The sequence below is a fragment of the Crassostrea angulata genome, chromosome 9 (genome assembly GCF_025612915.1).
Source record: "Crassostrea angulata isolate pt1a10 chromosome 9, ASM2561291v2, whole genome shotgun sequence".
Classification (NCBI taxonomy): domain Eukaryota; kingdom Metazoa; phylum Mollusca; class Bivalvia; order Ostreida; family Ostreidae; genus Magallana; species Magallana angulata.
Window position 1 is genome coordinate 36509405 of NC_069119.1, and position 17812 is coordinate 36527216.

Genomic DNA, 17812 nt, shown 5'->3' on the forward strand with positions numbered 1-17812 from the left:
TTAGTAAACTAATGAGAAGAGCTTACTAGATATATTTGTTTTTTATATCAATTTAATAAGGGGTTGATCTGGATAAAAGTACTTCAAATGATTTACGAGCCAAATGGATTTTTCATCCAATTTAAGAACGTATTCAAACGTCTTAGCTAAGATTATCACTTCACAAACACCAACAAGGCAATGCTTTTATTGTAAAAAGAAATAGTAGAGAGAGAGAGAGAGAGAGAGAGAGAGAGAGAGAGAGAGAGAGAGAGAGAGAGAGAGAGAGAGAGAGAGAGAGAGAGAACCATCAAATGAATGCTGTTGGATTTCAGACTTGTTAAACAGATATAATTGTGGAAAACCTAAGCGTTGGCTATTTGTTCATTTAACATTCAATATGATACTAATGAACCCATCATACAATTTATCCGATTTAGTTTTTAGTTTAATTGTAATAGAGAAAATGCAACTTCTGTTAAGTGCTTAGTTAATATCTTTTCAGTGTTTCGTGCCTTGATCCAAATTCAAGCATGGATCATAGGATGATAGCAAGGCATTATCCTGATCCTAGCTGTATTTACTTTAAGGACATGTAAATATGACAAGCCATGTCTCCAAAGAAGACTTCTACCTCTTCAATGAAGTTGAATGGATGTAATGAAGATATAGCTCTTCTTACAAGGACAAGTTAAGAGAGGGCTTATATGAATAATCAAGTCTTGTATAAATAGACAAAATGTCAATTAGAAAAGTCGCATCCTTATTTGAGACACCAACAATATCATATATCAGTTTAATTAGAGCATTGTCGTGAATAGAGCCAAACATTCTCACATTTTTTAAATTATATCTTGTTTTTTTTTCTATTACAAGCAAGATGCAGGACTCATGTTCATTTTTACGTAAACAAGAATCGAGACCATTCTTTTCTTTTAATTGACAAATATGATACTTTTAACTTCAATGTAACTACATTTTCACGTCCAGTGCAGCATACTTTTATTACATTATTACATTAAATACGGTCTTTGCCAACACACCTTGAAAAATTTACGCACTTTGACGAATGTTTTTTCCAATTTCCAATTTCGGTTTTTTTTCTGACCATTAATTTCAATCCACTTTGAAAAAAAGAAAGAGTGTATTTTTTCCAAGTGCATTGAAACAAAGGTCTAAAACTTTACTTATATTCTAAAGGTAGTCTGTCGCATCCTGCTATCTCTAGACAGTTGCATGTAAATGCGGCAATGGATTCTCGAGGATAAACAGATGATTGCTCGGTCAGTCTGTAATGGTCGACCCTCGGTATGGAGCCGTCACGTGTCGTTATCCAAACAGAACCCGGATGTTATTTGGGTAGGACAGGAAGGGACGAGATGCTGGTAATGTTTCTTGCAGACAATTAATACTGTCAGAACTATAGCTGTCGGGGGCGTAGCTGTTTTATACACCAGCAAGTCGTGGCGTGCACGTTAAATGATGAAAAAATATGAACGAAAGAAGAAAAGGAAAGAACATAGCCATGTTTCGAACAAATTTTGATTGAATTGGTTTATTTTTTTTTTATCAAAATGCAAGGCAAAAGAAACATGCATTTTATGAATTTTACTTAAGGTTTGCAATCATGCATATTATTCTGTTTAAGCTGTGACGTTAATGTCAGTTACACATATCATACGTCACTGCATTAATTTAAAATCAATTCGCCAATTTAAACTATTATGAAAACGAAATAAAGTCTAGAAAAACGATTTGAGGACAAAATGACCTGACCGACAGCCAGTTTTACCAGTAGGGGACCAATAAGCTGTTACACGGTTCATTTACAGGCATTACTTAAAAGATTATAAAGTTGACAATGACAATGAACTTTATTCTCATAACTGAGTTATAACACTTCTTGTGCATAATGGATGAAATAATTGTAAATATCATTTTGAGTTTAATGAACGATGTCATTGGATTAAGGATCGTTCAATATCTTTTGTGCGAGGGATTAGCAGTGTTATCGCTTATGTGTTAAGCACGTTGATACTGATATGTAAATTGGTTTAAAGTTTATTTTTAAGCACAAAATTACATATAAAGACACCCCCCCCCAAAAAAAAATATAAATTTAAACAAAAATCGTTGCTATCTAGTAGCATAGGACAAAACTGTAATGGTTTAAATTTTGGGTACTATTTGATCATATTGAAATTAAAGGCCAATATCAAAATTTCAAAATGAGGTCAAATCGTGGCATTTTATCCCTCTTTTGTAAATTCCTCTTCAGCTAGATTATGATATCCTAGTCGATGTTTATTGTTTTGCAAAACCTTCGGCTACTCAGACGCGAGATAACAGTTTTTGTCTGATGAAAAAAAGAGGATGAATAAACATTTTAGTTATCATACGTGCAGTGATAACCCATTTATGTGGATAGATAAGCCAGGTATTTTCCATCGGTTTATCTCTTGCTGCGACTTTCTAGTAAATTAATATTTAAAAACAGTTTTTCATGACATTGATGGCGCATTAGTTCGAAAGAGAGATTACTCCAAGTGCAAATAGTTGACTGTGATCTCAAGGTCTGTTCTGAACCTTAATTCTGCATTATTCTCGTTATGCTTTCAGGTATAGAATATTATAATGTAACTGAACAATTAAAAAGGTATGTTTTGTTATTTAGTGAAGAAAGAGCCAAATATTTTAGATTTATAAATTGATTTTTTTTCTACAACGTTAAACTGAGCTCTATTAATGTTGTAAAAAAAATGTCTACAACCATCCAGCCCCCTTCAAAAACATGTATTTTTTTCATGCACCAGGGTATTTATGAGGATTTGCAGAAGTGAAAACAAATTTCTTCTAAAGAACAAAAATATTTCGCTGTTCATGAAGGGACTATGTGGCCTTGACTTTAAGTTATCCCGAACCTACATAATATTAATATAGAAATTACCTTACAGATTAATTATCTGTGTTACATAGAAAAATAAAATCATACAGAATCTCAATTTATTTTGGGAAAATTATATGCGACTTCTTGTATTAAAGCCATAAACCCTTCCACGATCAATGAAATACCGGTACATGACAAACCATACAATGTCCACATCAGAGTCAGTCTTTGTATCAAACAGTACTATATCTGGGTTCAAACCTCAAAACCTTCCGCCCACTCAAAGAATCCGCACTGTTTCTGTTTAGGTAGTGGACAAGCAAAGAACTTTCTGCCATTGTTGGGTCCTTCCTTCATCACGGTCCTGAATGCCGCTGGTTTGCCATGGTTTGGACAAATTGGAAATTTCTCATCCGCCCACTGAAATACACCAAAAAGCAAGATTTCATGTATTCGGTATAATTCCTTAAGATATATACAAGAGAATGTATGAAATAAATGTCACAACAATCTAAATATCTTGTAGATATTCTTAATATCTATTACAGTAGCCCAGCTTACAAACTTTTATTTGTCAGCTCTCAAAAGTATATTTTCTGAAATCTGATTATCTGTACATAAATAAGAGACCTCAGACCTATTTTTGTTCTAATATAAATTGTGTGGATTTTGAAAAAATTCAAATGCATTTTTTCAAAGATAATAGAAAAACTTTTTAACAGCTAACAAGATGTTATATAATAAAGTTTTGAATTTGGTTTCAATAAATGCATAATATGACCGACTAATACATGTGTAGAGTAATGTATTTTTTAAATAATCTTTTAAGGAGGCCGACTTTAGTTTTCAATGCGCAAGGTAGGAAATGATATGACTAATCATATATAACAATTTGAGAAAAAAAGCTATTATAGTATTTTTTAATCTGCTTCGAAGTGCGGAAAATGACAGTTTCCTATATATTCCTAAAATAAATGTTCTTCTATTTTATGATGGTCCTTAAAAAGAACTAGACAGTCAATTTGCTCTAAACTTTGCAAATAAACTAGAATTAGTTAAATGACATATGGTTAAAAAATGAAGAGTTTTGATAATTGTAGTTTTTCTACAAAAATAACCAAATCAGCCTCCTAAAAAAAAAATTCTTTTAGAATCCATCTTAACATACATATGGAGGATCAAGGAACCTTAAAATAAACCATCTGCTATTAATATATTTGGAGCATCACGCAACCTCAAAATAATCCGTCTGTTAGAAATGATTACCTGGAAAAACTTGCATTGCTTCGATCGTGGATAAACACCACAGGAGAAGAACCAGCGAAGAAAATTGTCTCCCTTTTTCCGGGTTTGCGTCATGGAGCAAGGTTTACTGTGGCCTGGACACAAGGGAACTTTGCTAGCTCCTTGTCCCTTGGAATCTTGTGACATCTTTTTTGAAACTGTTGGAGCACCAGCTTTCACATTCATCTTAACATCTTTGTTTTGATGTCCTCCAATGCCTGTCTGTGGCTTTTTAATCCCAGTACTTGAATTTTTAGACAATGTTTTCCCAACAATGTTTCCATTTGTTTGACGTGCTTTTTGAGAGTCTGTGTTTCCTGAATGTGTCAAAGTAGGAAGACGCGGGATGTTTCCTAAAGGAAGCCTGGGAATTAACACGGATTCCATTTTGTCAAGGTTTCTGACTGGCGGACCATCATTGCTTTCCTTCACTTTCTTAACAGACTGCTCTGAAAAATCTGTTGATGACTTCCTTTTCAAACCCGTTTTACTTTTGTCTAAAAAAAAAAACCAAATGCACAAAAAAATCACCAAACTACTGGCACATGCACAATTCAAACCCTGACATCAAAACAAACATTCATCGTACATGCATCACAAACAGGAAATCATTATGACATATCAGATATCAGGTAAGTTTGCGAGGGTCACCAAACATAAATACCAAAAAGTTTTCTTCTATTTCAATTTGGTACAAATAAAAGATCTTTTATAAATCATTTAATAGCGGAGTTCTCATAAAATTCATCAAAACATACAATCATCATAAAAGATTTGTTGGTTTTAAAAATGTCTGTTTGAAAAGTCTCAAAACTAATACTTTTAACAAAGCTAAACTGCTGTGTGATTATCTTAACTTCGAAAAGTAATACATGATAATATGAAAATTAATCAATAATATAGTTTTAAAACTGGATTTTATTTGGTAAGGTACTCAGGTGTAAAGTTAACGTAAATATAGTACCTAAAAACAATCATTGACTAATAATTCTTCCATACACACTTCCTTTTTTACATGTAGTACCTGCTGACCAGCCAGACTCTTTAATTAATAATTAATTAACCCTAGTTTTGGTTACCTGTATGAGTTGCTTCCCTTTCTGTCATGCAGGCTTCACACCTGAGTTTTGTCCCACTGTTTATCAACGTACATATCTGACAGCTCCAATCCTCCTCATTGTTCTGATTGGCTGAATTTACTTCACTGCTCTGATTGGCTGAATTTATTTCCGGTTTCTGATTGGCTGATTGTACCCATCCCAATAGACTGTTCTTGCATGGATGAACTCTAAAATAAGAAATAACTGATTGCTCTAGTTTCATGATATCAATTTTCATTGAATGAATGTGTAAAAAAAAGTGCTATTTCTAATTACTTAATAACTTTGCATCAGTGTACATAAACTTGATTTTCCTTGTTATATTAACCAAAGACATAAATAACAGAGATTGGCAACTGATCGAAATCTTGCGGTCCCTATTGTAAAGTATTCCCAGTTTAAATCAGTATATCTTTCTAAAAAACAAATATATAGTAAAGTAAACAGCTAAAACTTATTACCAAAACACTCACAAAATATTATATTTTCATGAGTTTATGTCTTATAAACAATATTAAAAGAGGGTTTTAGGAGGCAGTTGGCTTCCTGTCGTCCGATATTTCGTCAATGTTTTACAGCTGGCCAATATATTATCTATAAATTAATCTTATTTTTCAAATTTTTGTTTCAAAAATGTCTAGAACCTATGCACATTTTTGAAATAAAAACAATATACTTTTGGTTTAAGATCATTATCTCAGTTGACTTGAGACTTGAGTGTATTGGTCTGACAGTTTGGACAGTAATAAGTCACTCTCTCACTGTAACTTACTTGACTTGAGACTTGAGTGTGTTGGTCTGACAGTTTGGACAGTAATAAGTCACTCTCTCACTGTAACTTACTTGACTTGAGACTTGAGTGTGTTGGTCTGACAGTTTAAACAGTAATAAGTCACTCATTCTCTGTAACTTACTTGACTTGAGACTTGAGTGAGTTGGTCTGAGAGTTTGGACAGAAATAAGTCACTCAATCTCTATAACTTACTTGACTTGACACTCAAGTGTGTTGGTCTGACAGTTTAAACAGTAATAAGGCACTCATTCTCTGTAACTTACTTGACTTGAGACTTGAGTGAGTTGACAGCAATAAGTCACTCACTCTCTATAACTTACTTGACTTGAGACTCAAGTGTGTTGGTCTGACAGTTTAAACAGTAATAAGGCACTCACTCTCTATAACTTACTTGACTTGAGACTTGAGTGAGTTGGTCTGACAGTTTGGACAGCAATAAGTCACTCACTATCTATAACTAACTTGACTTGAGACTTGAGTGTGTTGGTCTGACAGTTTGGATAGTAATAAGTCACTCACTCACTGTAATTTACTTGACTTGAGACTTGAGTGTGTTGGTCTGACAGTTTGGACAGCAATAAGTCACTCTCTATAACTTACTTGACTTGAGACTTGAGTGTGTTGGTCTGACAGTTTGGACAGTAATAAGTCACTCACTCTCTGTAACTTACTTGACCTGAGATTTGAGTGTGTTGGTCTGACAGTTTGAACAGTAATAAGTCACTCACTCTCTGTAACTTACTTGACCTGAGACTTGAGTGTGTTGGTCTGACAGTTTGGACAGTAATAAGTCACTCTCTCACTGTAATTTACTTGACCTGAGACTTGAGTGTGTTGAGTTTGGACAATAATAAGTCACATTTAACTGTAACTTACTTGACTTGAGACTTGAGTGTGTTGGTCTGACAGTTTGGACAGTAATAAGTCACTCATTCTCTGTAACTTACTTGACTTGAGACTTGAGTGTGTTGGTCTGACAGTTTGGACAGTAATAAGTCACTCTCTCACTGTAACTTACTTGACTTGTGACTTGAGTGTGTTGGTCTGACAGTTTGGACAGTAATAAGTCACTCTCTCACTGTAACTTACTTGACTTGTGACTTGAGTGTGTTGGTCTGACAGTTTGGACAGTAATAAGTCACTCTCTCACTGTCGTCCCCTATTCTTGTTATTGTAACTTTTCCCTCACACTGCCCACATTTTCTCTTGTTATAAATCTTCATATACTGATTCAAGTTGGTCCCAGTCTTCCTACACTGTTCAAAATCAATGAAATTCTCAGTAAAATTTAAACAATATAATTCAAATATCACCTTCCTTATAGTATATTCCATCCATTCTTGATAAGATTCACATTTATTTTGCTTCTTACAATCAATGCTAACCTGCAAGTTCTTTCATTTCAATAAATATGTACAACATAAAATAGTATGCCTGTTTATTTAAGCGTATTTAGATATTTTCAACAATAATTGTACTTCAATAGTTTTCACTTATTTTGGGATATGTCAGAGTTATTGTTCCTTGTGCCTATAAAATTTACCATTGTAATTTTAACTTTATTATTTTGTAACTGACTGTCTACATAATTTTGTAACTGGCTGTCTGCAGAAATATGTGAAGCTGATAAAGTCTGTGAAATAACAATCACAGTTGTGCAATGACATACACACAGTAGGGACAGAAATATGACATACACACAGTAGGGACAGAAATCTTGGACCTTACAGAACAGTGAAAAAGCTTTTTAATGACAGCAATATCCTCCTGTTAAACTTCTGGTAATATAATAGCAGCTAAGTGTACATGTAATACATCTGTTCATGTCTTTAACAGGTAACACTATTACCTTGTAGAAGATGAGAGAGAAGTCCCTGGTCATTTTCACCAGGTGAGACACTAGTTCTTTGGAGAGCTGCTGGACCTGAAATAGAATAATAAAGCACTTATTTAAAACTGTATTGGTAGTCCATTGGTTGTCTATAATGACTATCGATTGTCTATAATAACTGTCAGTTGTCCAATTGACTATTGGTAGTCTATAATGACTATTGGTTGTCTATGGCTATTGGTAGTCTATACATGAATAAACAGACTAACTGTCAAGTCTTTGTATGAACTAACAAAGGAAGTGCATTTCTGGTTCTTGATTGTAGTCGATGCATAAAGAATGGTTTCTGATGGACAACCAAAGGTCTTAAATTGATGCACGACTAATAGAATCATTTATTATTACAAGATAGTCTCTGTGAAATTCCACTGCTGGGACAAGATTCACGGTCTCGGACGAGGTATATAATGAATGATTATTTTTCTTGCATTATTTTACATTAAAAAACAATATCTGACAACTTTCTGTTACGACGTTCAAAAGATAACTCAGTTTATCCTTTCCCGTGCTTCAAATAGTGCAAGTCGAAACGAGAGCATAGGACAGTATGTCAGGTTTTTTTCGTGTGTCACAAAATTTGCAAAAATGGGGAAAATGTGTTGCATTTTTATTTTGCGCCAATCATTTTTTGCGATTTTAAAAGTTTCTTATTAATAGAAAATAATACAGATCATAATTTCTACACATTCAATAATTTGCGATATAATACATCGCGAATAAAGCAAAAATTAGATACCGGATATACGGTATGGTAAATTTTAATTAATTAAGCAAAACAATTACTTAGTGGATAATCTCAATCAATCATTTTGCATTTCCCTACAGCAGACAACATTTGTTTATGTTTGAAAGAGGCATAGTAATACACAGCGTAAGATAGATAAATCTCACACTGCTGTCTCACACTGGACAAACCGATCTCACACCAGTGATAATGCAAGAAAAACTAGAACTGTCCTAATGGGACTAATACCCCCGCTAGGCTAATTTCAAATGGGACAAATAATTGAATTGAATAATAATTAAGGTTTGAAACACATACAAAAAAAAAATTCTAGAAATGTAAAAAAAAATCAAAGTACTGAAAGTACTGGAAAGCGCTAAGCCGGGAAGAAAGTGTTACAATTTACCGAATGTTATGTAAATACATGTAAAGAATCATATTTGAATCGGGATTTGTTCGTTATTGTAAAAGTTCACGAACTCAGAATTCTGAAATAATATAGAATTTGGAAATACTTTAGCTATAGAATGCATTAATTTTTTCAATGATTTATGCATGCTGTCGTGTTACAGTGAAAACAGAATGCTGATGACCTAAAAAAATCATAACCACAACATTCAATGTAATGCAATTAATGTAAGTGTTTCTTTATTTTTGAAGCATAAATTTTATCAAATTGACTGTAAATCAAGGTTTCCAATTTACAAATTTGTAGTAATTCTATAATGATATTGCTAGTTACTTTTAAACAGATTTTGCTAATGTTCAGCAGAGCTACACAGCATATGCTTCTTGTGAAGAAAATAAAGTAAAATAAAATTGTCGCAAGTAACAAAAATCAGACTATGAATAATATTCATTTATTGTTTATTTGCTTTTTTTCATAATCTCCGTTCTTACATCTGACAACTTGCAAACCAAAAACATGACAAACACTTAAAAATACAGTGGCAAATTACGATACCAATTGCAAAAATAAAGAGCAATAAAGTTTTGACAAAAGTAACTAAAGATAATACTGATCGCATAAGAGATCTGCCTTGCAGGAAATGCCACTTATTCTTCTAAATTTTAGCTTTGGTATTTGAATAATATTTCCAGCCTTCTGCTTCATAACCCCATGCAAAGACCATTAATGTATTTAGATTACCAGATGTTAGAATATTTTATATTATACAAAATGGAGTCATTCTACTCAATTTAGGTATTAACTAGACAGTCTCTTCTGCGGTATTTTTAGGGTATATCATTGAATTTAATGAATTCTCTAGCTCACATCTCACCATGCGTAAAAAGTAGCGTGTTTTAACAAGTTTATTGTAAAGGATGTTGTCATGGACGCCGATTCAGATGTCATAACAGGGCTGAGGAAAAATAATTTCCGAATTTTCCCTCGAATTTGGGTCGCTTCCGCCTGCAACAAGGGCTGACCTTTTATGTAATGAAAAAACGTATGTAGGGTGTCTGACTATCCAAGTTTTGTAATGATGCAAGATCATTTGAATTTTTTATGCGTGTTGTTTTTGAGAGGAAGATGGATAAAAAGTTCTTGACTAGTGGTCTTGTGCTTTTCAAGCACACGTGTAACTTCGATGTAACAAACTTTCACGCCTTGATGGATTCTCATGTGTTTTTGCTACTAAATTATAAAAAAGACTTTGTTTCAAAGATATCAAGAGGATTTTCTAAGAAGTTTGTTTTGAATTTATAACTTTTACCTAGATATGCGCATTTATGGTAGGGATATATTATAATAGTAAACTTCATGCGCGGATCTAGAGGGGGGTTATGGGGTGCGCCCCCCCCCCCCCCCTTGTAAAATTCAAATTTCTTTAAATTACATTATAAAATTACCAAAATTATGCCTCGGAACCCCCCTCCCCCCGGGCAAACTCAATTAACCATCGGACCCCCCCCCCCCCCCCCCTGGAATTTTTTTTCTGGATCCGCGCATGAACTTTTTAAATACTGTAGTGACACCTGCAATACCTACGAGCTCTGCCGATTGGATGGAAAACTCTTAACTCATTAATAAAATCATAGTTGCATACGATGAAGCGTCGTATACGCAAATTAAATGAGGTATCACTTTATAACGATTATTACATATATTTACTGTGGTATTTCAAGTAGCTCAACAGTTACACTTTTTATGAATTTTATTCAAATTATTTGTGTTGGATTATCATCAAATTGCATATCAATGCAAACTGATAGAAAACAATTTGTGAAATATTGCATACAGAAAACGAAGCCTAAAATAAAATTGATTAAAAAAAAGCACAAATTATCGTGTGAAATATTTTGTATAAGATTTCTGCATTTTTATATAAAAAATGGTGTTCATAACTATAACATGTTACATGTAGCTCGTCATATTATGCGTTAACGAGGGTCTATTGCTCCATGTTGATAATGAATTTTAATCAAATCACCGGTAGCAAATAACACTCAGGTGATTGCATTGTTTGAAAGGGATAAGGCTAGATGTTTTTACAATTATAAACACTTTTAATGAGATATCGAAAGCAATTTAGTGTCTTCTGAAACTTAAATTGTTCCGTCCGGATAGAAGTACATGTAGCAATAATAATATATAGTTTATATAAAGAAACGTTTGGTCCGGCGGTTTCAACTTTGAGACTTTACCGTTTAAAAACACTCAAAACCTATTCATATCACAAAGTTATTCCAATTATTACTTAACACCTAATTAAATACACAACTCAATGCATATAAAACCCATTTTTTTTCAAAATTCTAATTGGAAAGAAATCATCATCATGAATGTGATATCTTTTTGAAGCACCCATATCCGATATATAATAATAATATTCATTAAATGAAATTTATTGCCAATTTAATAATAATAGTGATTGAACAAATGTATATGCATGCAGGATAACTTGAAGATATTAAGTTTTCCCTACTGCATAGTTATGAGTTCTCCCTGGTACGACTTCTCCAGGGTACGATTAATTTCTCTAGCATACGCCAGTAGGTGGCGGTATTTCGGAAATGCGGAAACGAAAGTGAAAGTAGGATTAGAAATCTGGCGACAAAAAAGCGCTGCAGCTATGCTTAGCGCTTTAAAAAAATAGTTAACAAAGAAAAATTAAAATCAAAATTGTCAGAATTTCACTGTAAATACATATCTATAACAGTAATACATTTACAAATGTATGTATTTGATGATATATTTTTTTAATTTAATTGATTTAAAGAAAAACCAACAAAATGACAATAACCCCTCCCTTTGCAGTGAATAGAAATACCGGTAGCCAAGCAATGCTCTTCTGTTGATAAAACTTTCAATATCTTTCTAATAAGAGTCTTGACAGATGCAATTAGTTGTTTCAAATTTTCCTCACTTTCTCCTATGGCACAATTGAACTCCAAATCAGAAAATTGATCCCATAGGACTATGATTTTTTTTGATGAGCTTGTTAAATTTAATAAACTCCCAAAACATTACCATAATTACCATACTATGTAAAAATATGTAAAAAAGAAAATTTAATATTACAAACAATTTTAAAATTGCCAAAACACTTCAATCATATCAGTAATTTTGAATTTCATTTAAATTAATGCCCAATAGGGTCACTTCATCAAATTACTTGACAAATAAATTTAAACAACCTCTAAAAATAGTTTAACTTCTTTATTAATAATTATATTATTTATTTCCTTATAATGATAGACCTTTTGGTTTACATGAAACAGTTTTAAAATAGCCCCTAAACCATCACCCATTTTACAGATTATCAATTTCCCCTAAACACATGCTCCATCTGAACCATGGCTCAGATAATGGCTCCCTAGAGACAAATGAATTCCGCCACACTTGTCTTTGATGTTCTCATTAGCTCCTAAGAATTTATCATTGACAAACAAAAACTTTGCATTGTCAGTTGATACGCGGGCATGTTAAGGCTTCCCGATGGATTTTACAGCGATGTGTAGAAAGTCACTTGTCTGTACTTCATACGATATGACGTCATAATTAACTTTGACGTCACGATCTGCATTCCTGTCGATAGTTCCCAGGGAATGTATCTCAACGTTAAAAGTGTATTACATCAAACCACTATAAAACTGCATGTTTTCTTTACATATATGCTGCCGTTAATGCTGGACATACAGAATTCATTCATATTAAAAACCAGTATCAAATAATCGGCAGTTGTAAAGCTTCGTTATAAGTAAAAGACAATTTATAAACTAGTGGTTTGGAGACTGTCCCTGCTACGTGTAAACAACTGAATGAAGAAATTTTAATGCATATAAAACCAGCTTGGCGCAGGTGAAAGATCAACATAATTTTAGAATATTTTACGTAAAATTGGTAGAGAATGTAAGTACCAATGTGAATCGTGCTACGGAAACCTACGGATTAGCCCCAATTTTTTGTAAATCGCTTTTGATTAGTAAAAATGTGCATTATTTTGATGATTTTCTGGAATGTTTCAACAATATCTTCGATTAACGAAATATCTAATTTTTTCCCGAGCAAGAACTTCAAAGTATATGACTAAACAAAGGATTTTTCTTAAAAATATGTTTCAATTGATTTAATGTCATTAATCACCTGCGCCGATGCGATTTAAAAAGATCATTTGCAATACTAGGATTCGCCCGTCACGTGATTACAAAGAACATATGACGTCACAAAATGCATCAAATATAATATTTAACATCGGTGTCAATAAATGTAACATAGATTTTAAGAAATACTCCCGGTCAAAGTATTTTTGCGATGATTCAAATAATATCGTTTTATAGCCGTATTTTAGCATCGGGACGCCTTAACATTGCTGCGTAGAATACTTATAAAAAATAATTTTTTTTTTATTAATTAAGACATAAAGACAAAAAACTCCATCTGGATGTATTTATATAAATATATTTTAGAGTGTTTTCTATTAATTAATTAATAAAATCTGTAAGGATTACCTCCCTTACTTTTCAACATTTGTGTAGAATATATAGAATAAGGAAAATGAAAACTGTCATAAAATCATTAAATCTTGTCTGTTCTTAAAAAAAATTGCAGGTGCACATCTTCAGATGGTGTTCAACATATGTACAAATTTTCAAACTGTTCCATGCAGTAATACAAAATTCTATAGAGGGGACAAAGTTGCGTCTACAGACAGACCGACAGACGGACCAGACGGACAGGGTGAAACCAATATACCCCCCTAAACTTCGTTTGCGGGGGTATAAAAACCACAATGGTCCTTATATTCTAGTGTAAAAACAATGGTCCTTAGATTCTAGTGTAAAAACAATGGTCCTCACCTTAGAGCTCGGCTTTATCCCGCTGTCAAACAAAGCCTGCAACATTAGATACATCATGTACATAATCAATCTTACTTATTTGTCTTGGCAACTGTTCTAATAGGACTTTTACTATAACAAAACTGGGGGGTTCAAGTAGGGGGCATGTATACACATACAACATTTGTAGTTAGGACTACCTCGTTTTTGATGATATTTCCGACTCCCGGCAGTATGGTCTGATCCAGTAGTACATCACAGACCTGTCGGTCACTCTGTTCCATCACCATGGTAACGGCCCTCTGGTGGTTGAACACTGGGGAGCAGATGTCAAGGTCGTGGAGGGCGTCATACCTGGAGCTACATGACACAGACTCCCTGTAATGTGGGGGGGGGGGGGGGGTATTATTAGGGCATGATTATTGGAAAAAATATATTTTTCATAAATGAATATCTTAAAGCATATTGAGCATAAAATTCTCATTATTGACATTCATGACCTAACAAAAATTTGGTTTTTCTCAAAATTGTTATTTATACAAAATATATACTGTAGATTCCTAATTAAATATCCACGTAAAATAGCAAGAAACATATTTCACAAATTTTTAAATTGTACTTTTATATTTCGGACATATGTTAACTACTACTTTCATGTTCTCGCGATTTGATGGAAAACGGCTGAATCGTGGAATTAAGTATTTGTGTAAAATAAGGAATCTACAGTATTCCAACAGCAGGTTTTTCAAGAGTAGAAACCAGACTCTTGCTGACACAGCATTTTAAGTCAAAGTCTGCCAGATGCACATGGTGGTTGTAGGCTATTCCAGAAGGAACACAAATAATGGATTCACTGCTCATTGACTTGATGAGTGGGGGGATATAACACACAGCTACAGAAAGGGTACCTACCTAATGGGTGCAAATGGTAGAGTAAAAGGAGGAAATCATTCAAATGAGGGTTTGATCTCTAAAGTGAACATTTTAATTTGCAAATCAGCTGAAATCAGCGGATCGGCTGAAAAATAACATCCCTGATACCTCAACATGATGCATGGAGAAGATGAAAAAGCAGGCGTACTACCAGAAAACTACATGTACCTGATCTGTGCAGCAGACTTGTAGAACGTCAGTACGTCTGTACTGAAGTTGACCTGGAGGGAGGGAGTTTCTGTCAGTTTCCCATAGTCCTTGTCCAGGGCCTGTCCGTTGACCCGGAACGACCCCGCCATCAAAAAATGAACCCTGTTAAATCAATTTGATGCAGTTACATTGCACTGCATGTAGAACTGAAAGCAGTTTTAGCACATGACATCACATATCATCCTAGTAAACATCACATGTAAAAAATCAGACAGGGCTACATTATTGCAGCTATACATGCTGTCATATACTATGAAGAATTTAAACACTGACAATCATGTTTATCAATATAAAATTGCATATCATGCAGCGTGCAGAAACTAATTGATGAAATCAGAGATCACACACAATAAGTGTACATTTTATCCTCCATGATTAAAATGAATCCTGATTTCAACATTGGCTTAAGGTACTATCTTGAATCTCTCAGCTTTCCTATGAATCATATGTGTTTAACATTGGCTAAAAGAATGAATCCTCTTACAAGGTACCTTAAACAGACATCTCCGAAATACATAAACAGCTCTTTTCCCAGTGTCTGTACGCCGGTCAGCCGTCGCCCAATCAGAACGTCAAACTGTGACGTCACCTGTCCTTTCTTTGGCTTTATTTCCTACACAGTACTCAGACATTTAGAACACAACATCCTTATACACTTTGTACTGTTAGATTATACATATTTAAAGATTCTGTCACCAGTCGGGGGGAGACTGAATTCTATCATTTAAAAAAAAAATGATGATTTCCTATTCATAAAGCTGGTTTTTAGTAATTACTAATTCCTAAAATTCATCATTTTTAGAATAACTATTTGGAGTTTATTCTAAAATATAGAGTGACCTCTGATAATAAAAAGATATAACTGTATATTATCATCTATCATCTCTGTGCACTTAATTATCTTTTCTGTTCTATGGGGGCACTAATTTATTACTGAGAATGTAAATTTACCTGTAAATTGTATACAGTAAAACACGCATATAACGAAGCGACAGGGACAATCAATTTTGCTTTGTTGTAAACATAATTAATTATATCTGTGTTTGCTATAGCAGTGTTTTACTGTATACAACAATTTTAGAGAGTTAAACCAATTTATTATGAATGTATTCACTTGATATCAGTTTATTGTGGTTTAAAGACATGCCACGTATCCTGTGTTTCTCTTCACTGATGGAGCCATGGCTGGATAGTGTACTTTCCAGGTATATTAAAACACCTATTTACTGACTATTAAGACAATAGCAAGTTTTAACCACTATTGCTAACCTTGACAGCAACTATTTCCCTTGGCTTCATGAAATACATATTCCGGTAGTTGCTGTCTTGGGGGACAATAAACTTGCTATAGTCCTCATAGCCAGTAAATAAGTATATAACATCTCATTATTGAATAAAAGTGTTTGAGGAATTAACTTGGGAATGAAATAATGATGAAAACAAGACATATTTAGAAAAGTAATTAAGATGTGTACATTACGTAGTAAGTATAAATACAATTATCAGTTATTTTTCTTAGCATGTTATTTTATTCATGTATGCTTCGATAACAATAAAATCAAATTCGTACAATCACTAGATTAAGCTATGTAGCTTGATTTACCTTCATAAGTCTACTTAGCTACTCAATCATACTTAATTTTGTCTTAAATGGGCATTTTAGTCGCACTCAGGTGCAGCAATTATTTTCATGATCTTTGAACTGATCTAAAAACAATTCATAGAAAAAATCACTGTTGATCTTTTAGCAAACATGCAGTCAAAGGGGCTATGTATAAGTGTTGATGTGTTACCAAAGATCCAGTACTTCTTAATGGAATCCGAATAACAAAGAAGAACAGTTCGGGTAAGTGGTTAACATGTGGATTGATTAGTAATAATTCAGCACAATGTGTAATAATCGCACTTATCAGTATCTGCTTATCAATGCCTCATCGCACACGGTTACTCAAACAATAATAATGCATACATGTTTTGCTTCAAACTGCTCAAGAGCAGCGACGCGATGTTCCACAATACAAAATAGGCTGACAGTTCCTTGCGACTTTTTGTCTGTTTTACAGATGCAAAATTGCATAAAGACACCCCAAAAAATATATTTTAGGTAGATAAATAAAGTTTTTTAGGTTTACCAAGCTACGTGGCTAAATCTATATAGTGATTGTACTGGCAAACCTTTGGTCCGAATTTTCTTACCCTGTCTACAGCATTGCCTGACACCGCCTTTACTGCCTGTTTCATCAGTTTAGATTTTATTTTCTCTCCTTTGATTTTACACCCTGGTCCTTCCACCATATTTAACAAAACTTAACGGTTTACAATATATACTTCAAATCACATCACAGCATGCAGAATCGACGATTGCGTAACCAACTAAGTTTTCCCGCGAAAAATAATTTCTTGACTACCGATCTCGATTCATAAAGAGTAAAAAAAAAATTAAAGCTGCTTGGTCCGATTTTTTATCAAATTTTATGCACGCTTTTAAACGATGGCTATGCTTAGTATATGTATAATAATAGACATAGCAGTAGTTTTACCCATCAATTATGCCAAATTTCAGTGAAGAAAAATACGTACAAAATTTGCTAACAAAACAAACGACAGTAAAAGGTACCGCGTTATTTCGCCTCATGTTAAATTTCACCCCTGACGACGAGATGGGTACCGGTATGGTTGTATTACGAATTTGACATCGCTTTAAATAAAGGTCGAAATGATCAGACAA

General features: G+C 33.6%; 1 protein-coding gene across 1 annotated transcript; it reads right to left on the bottom strand.

Annotated features, from left to right (window-relative positions):
• Window positions 1–1826: 1826 nt before the first annotated feature.
• Window positions 1827–17461, bottom strand: LOC128162551 (endonuclease 8-like 3). The gene is made up of 10 exons (XM_052825789.1): window positions 17281–17461; window positions 15576–15697; window positions 15043–15186; window positions 14142–14319; window positions 13963–13998; window positions 7893–7967; window positions 7133–7299; window positions 5230–5438; window positions 4133–4647; window positions 1827–3286 (listed from the first exon to the last, which is right to left on the bottom strand). The coding sequence occupies exons 1-10, from the start codon at window positions 17377–17379 to the stop codon at window positions 3122–3124; spliced, it is 1710 nt and encodes a 569-aa protein (XP_052681749.1). The 5' UTR covers window positions 17380–17461; the 3' UTR covers window positions 1827–3121.
• Window positions 17462–17812: the final 351 nt, after the last annotated feature.

What these genes read in the sequence shown, in the direction of transcription:
- LOC128162551 (XM_052825789.1), bottom strand. Translation starts at nt 17,379, where the DNA reads ATGGTGGAAGGACCAGGGTGTAAAATCAAAGGAGAGAAAATAAAATCT. An exon ending in GAAATATCATCAAAAACGAG is followed by an intron (nt 13,999 to 14,141) that starts GTAGTCCTAACT and finishes CTAATGTTGCAG; the next exon opens with GCTTTGTTTGACAGCGGGAT. An exon ending in GGATAAAGCCGAGCTCTAAG is followed by an intron (nt 7,968 to 13,962) that starts GTGAGGACCATT and finishes ATTCTATTTCAG; the next exon opens with GTCCAGCAGCTCTCCAAAGA.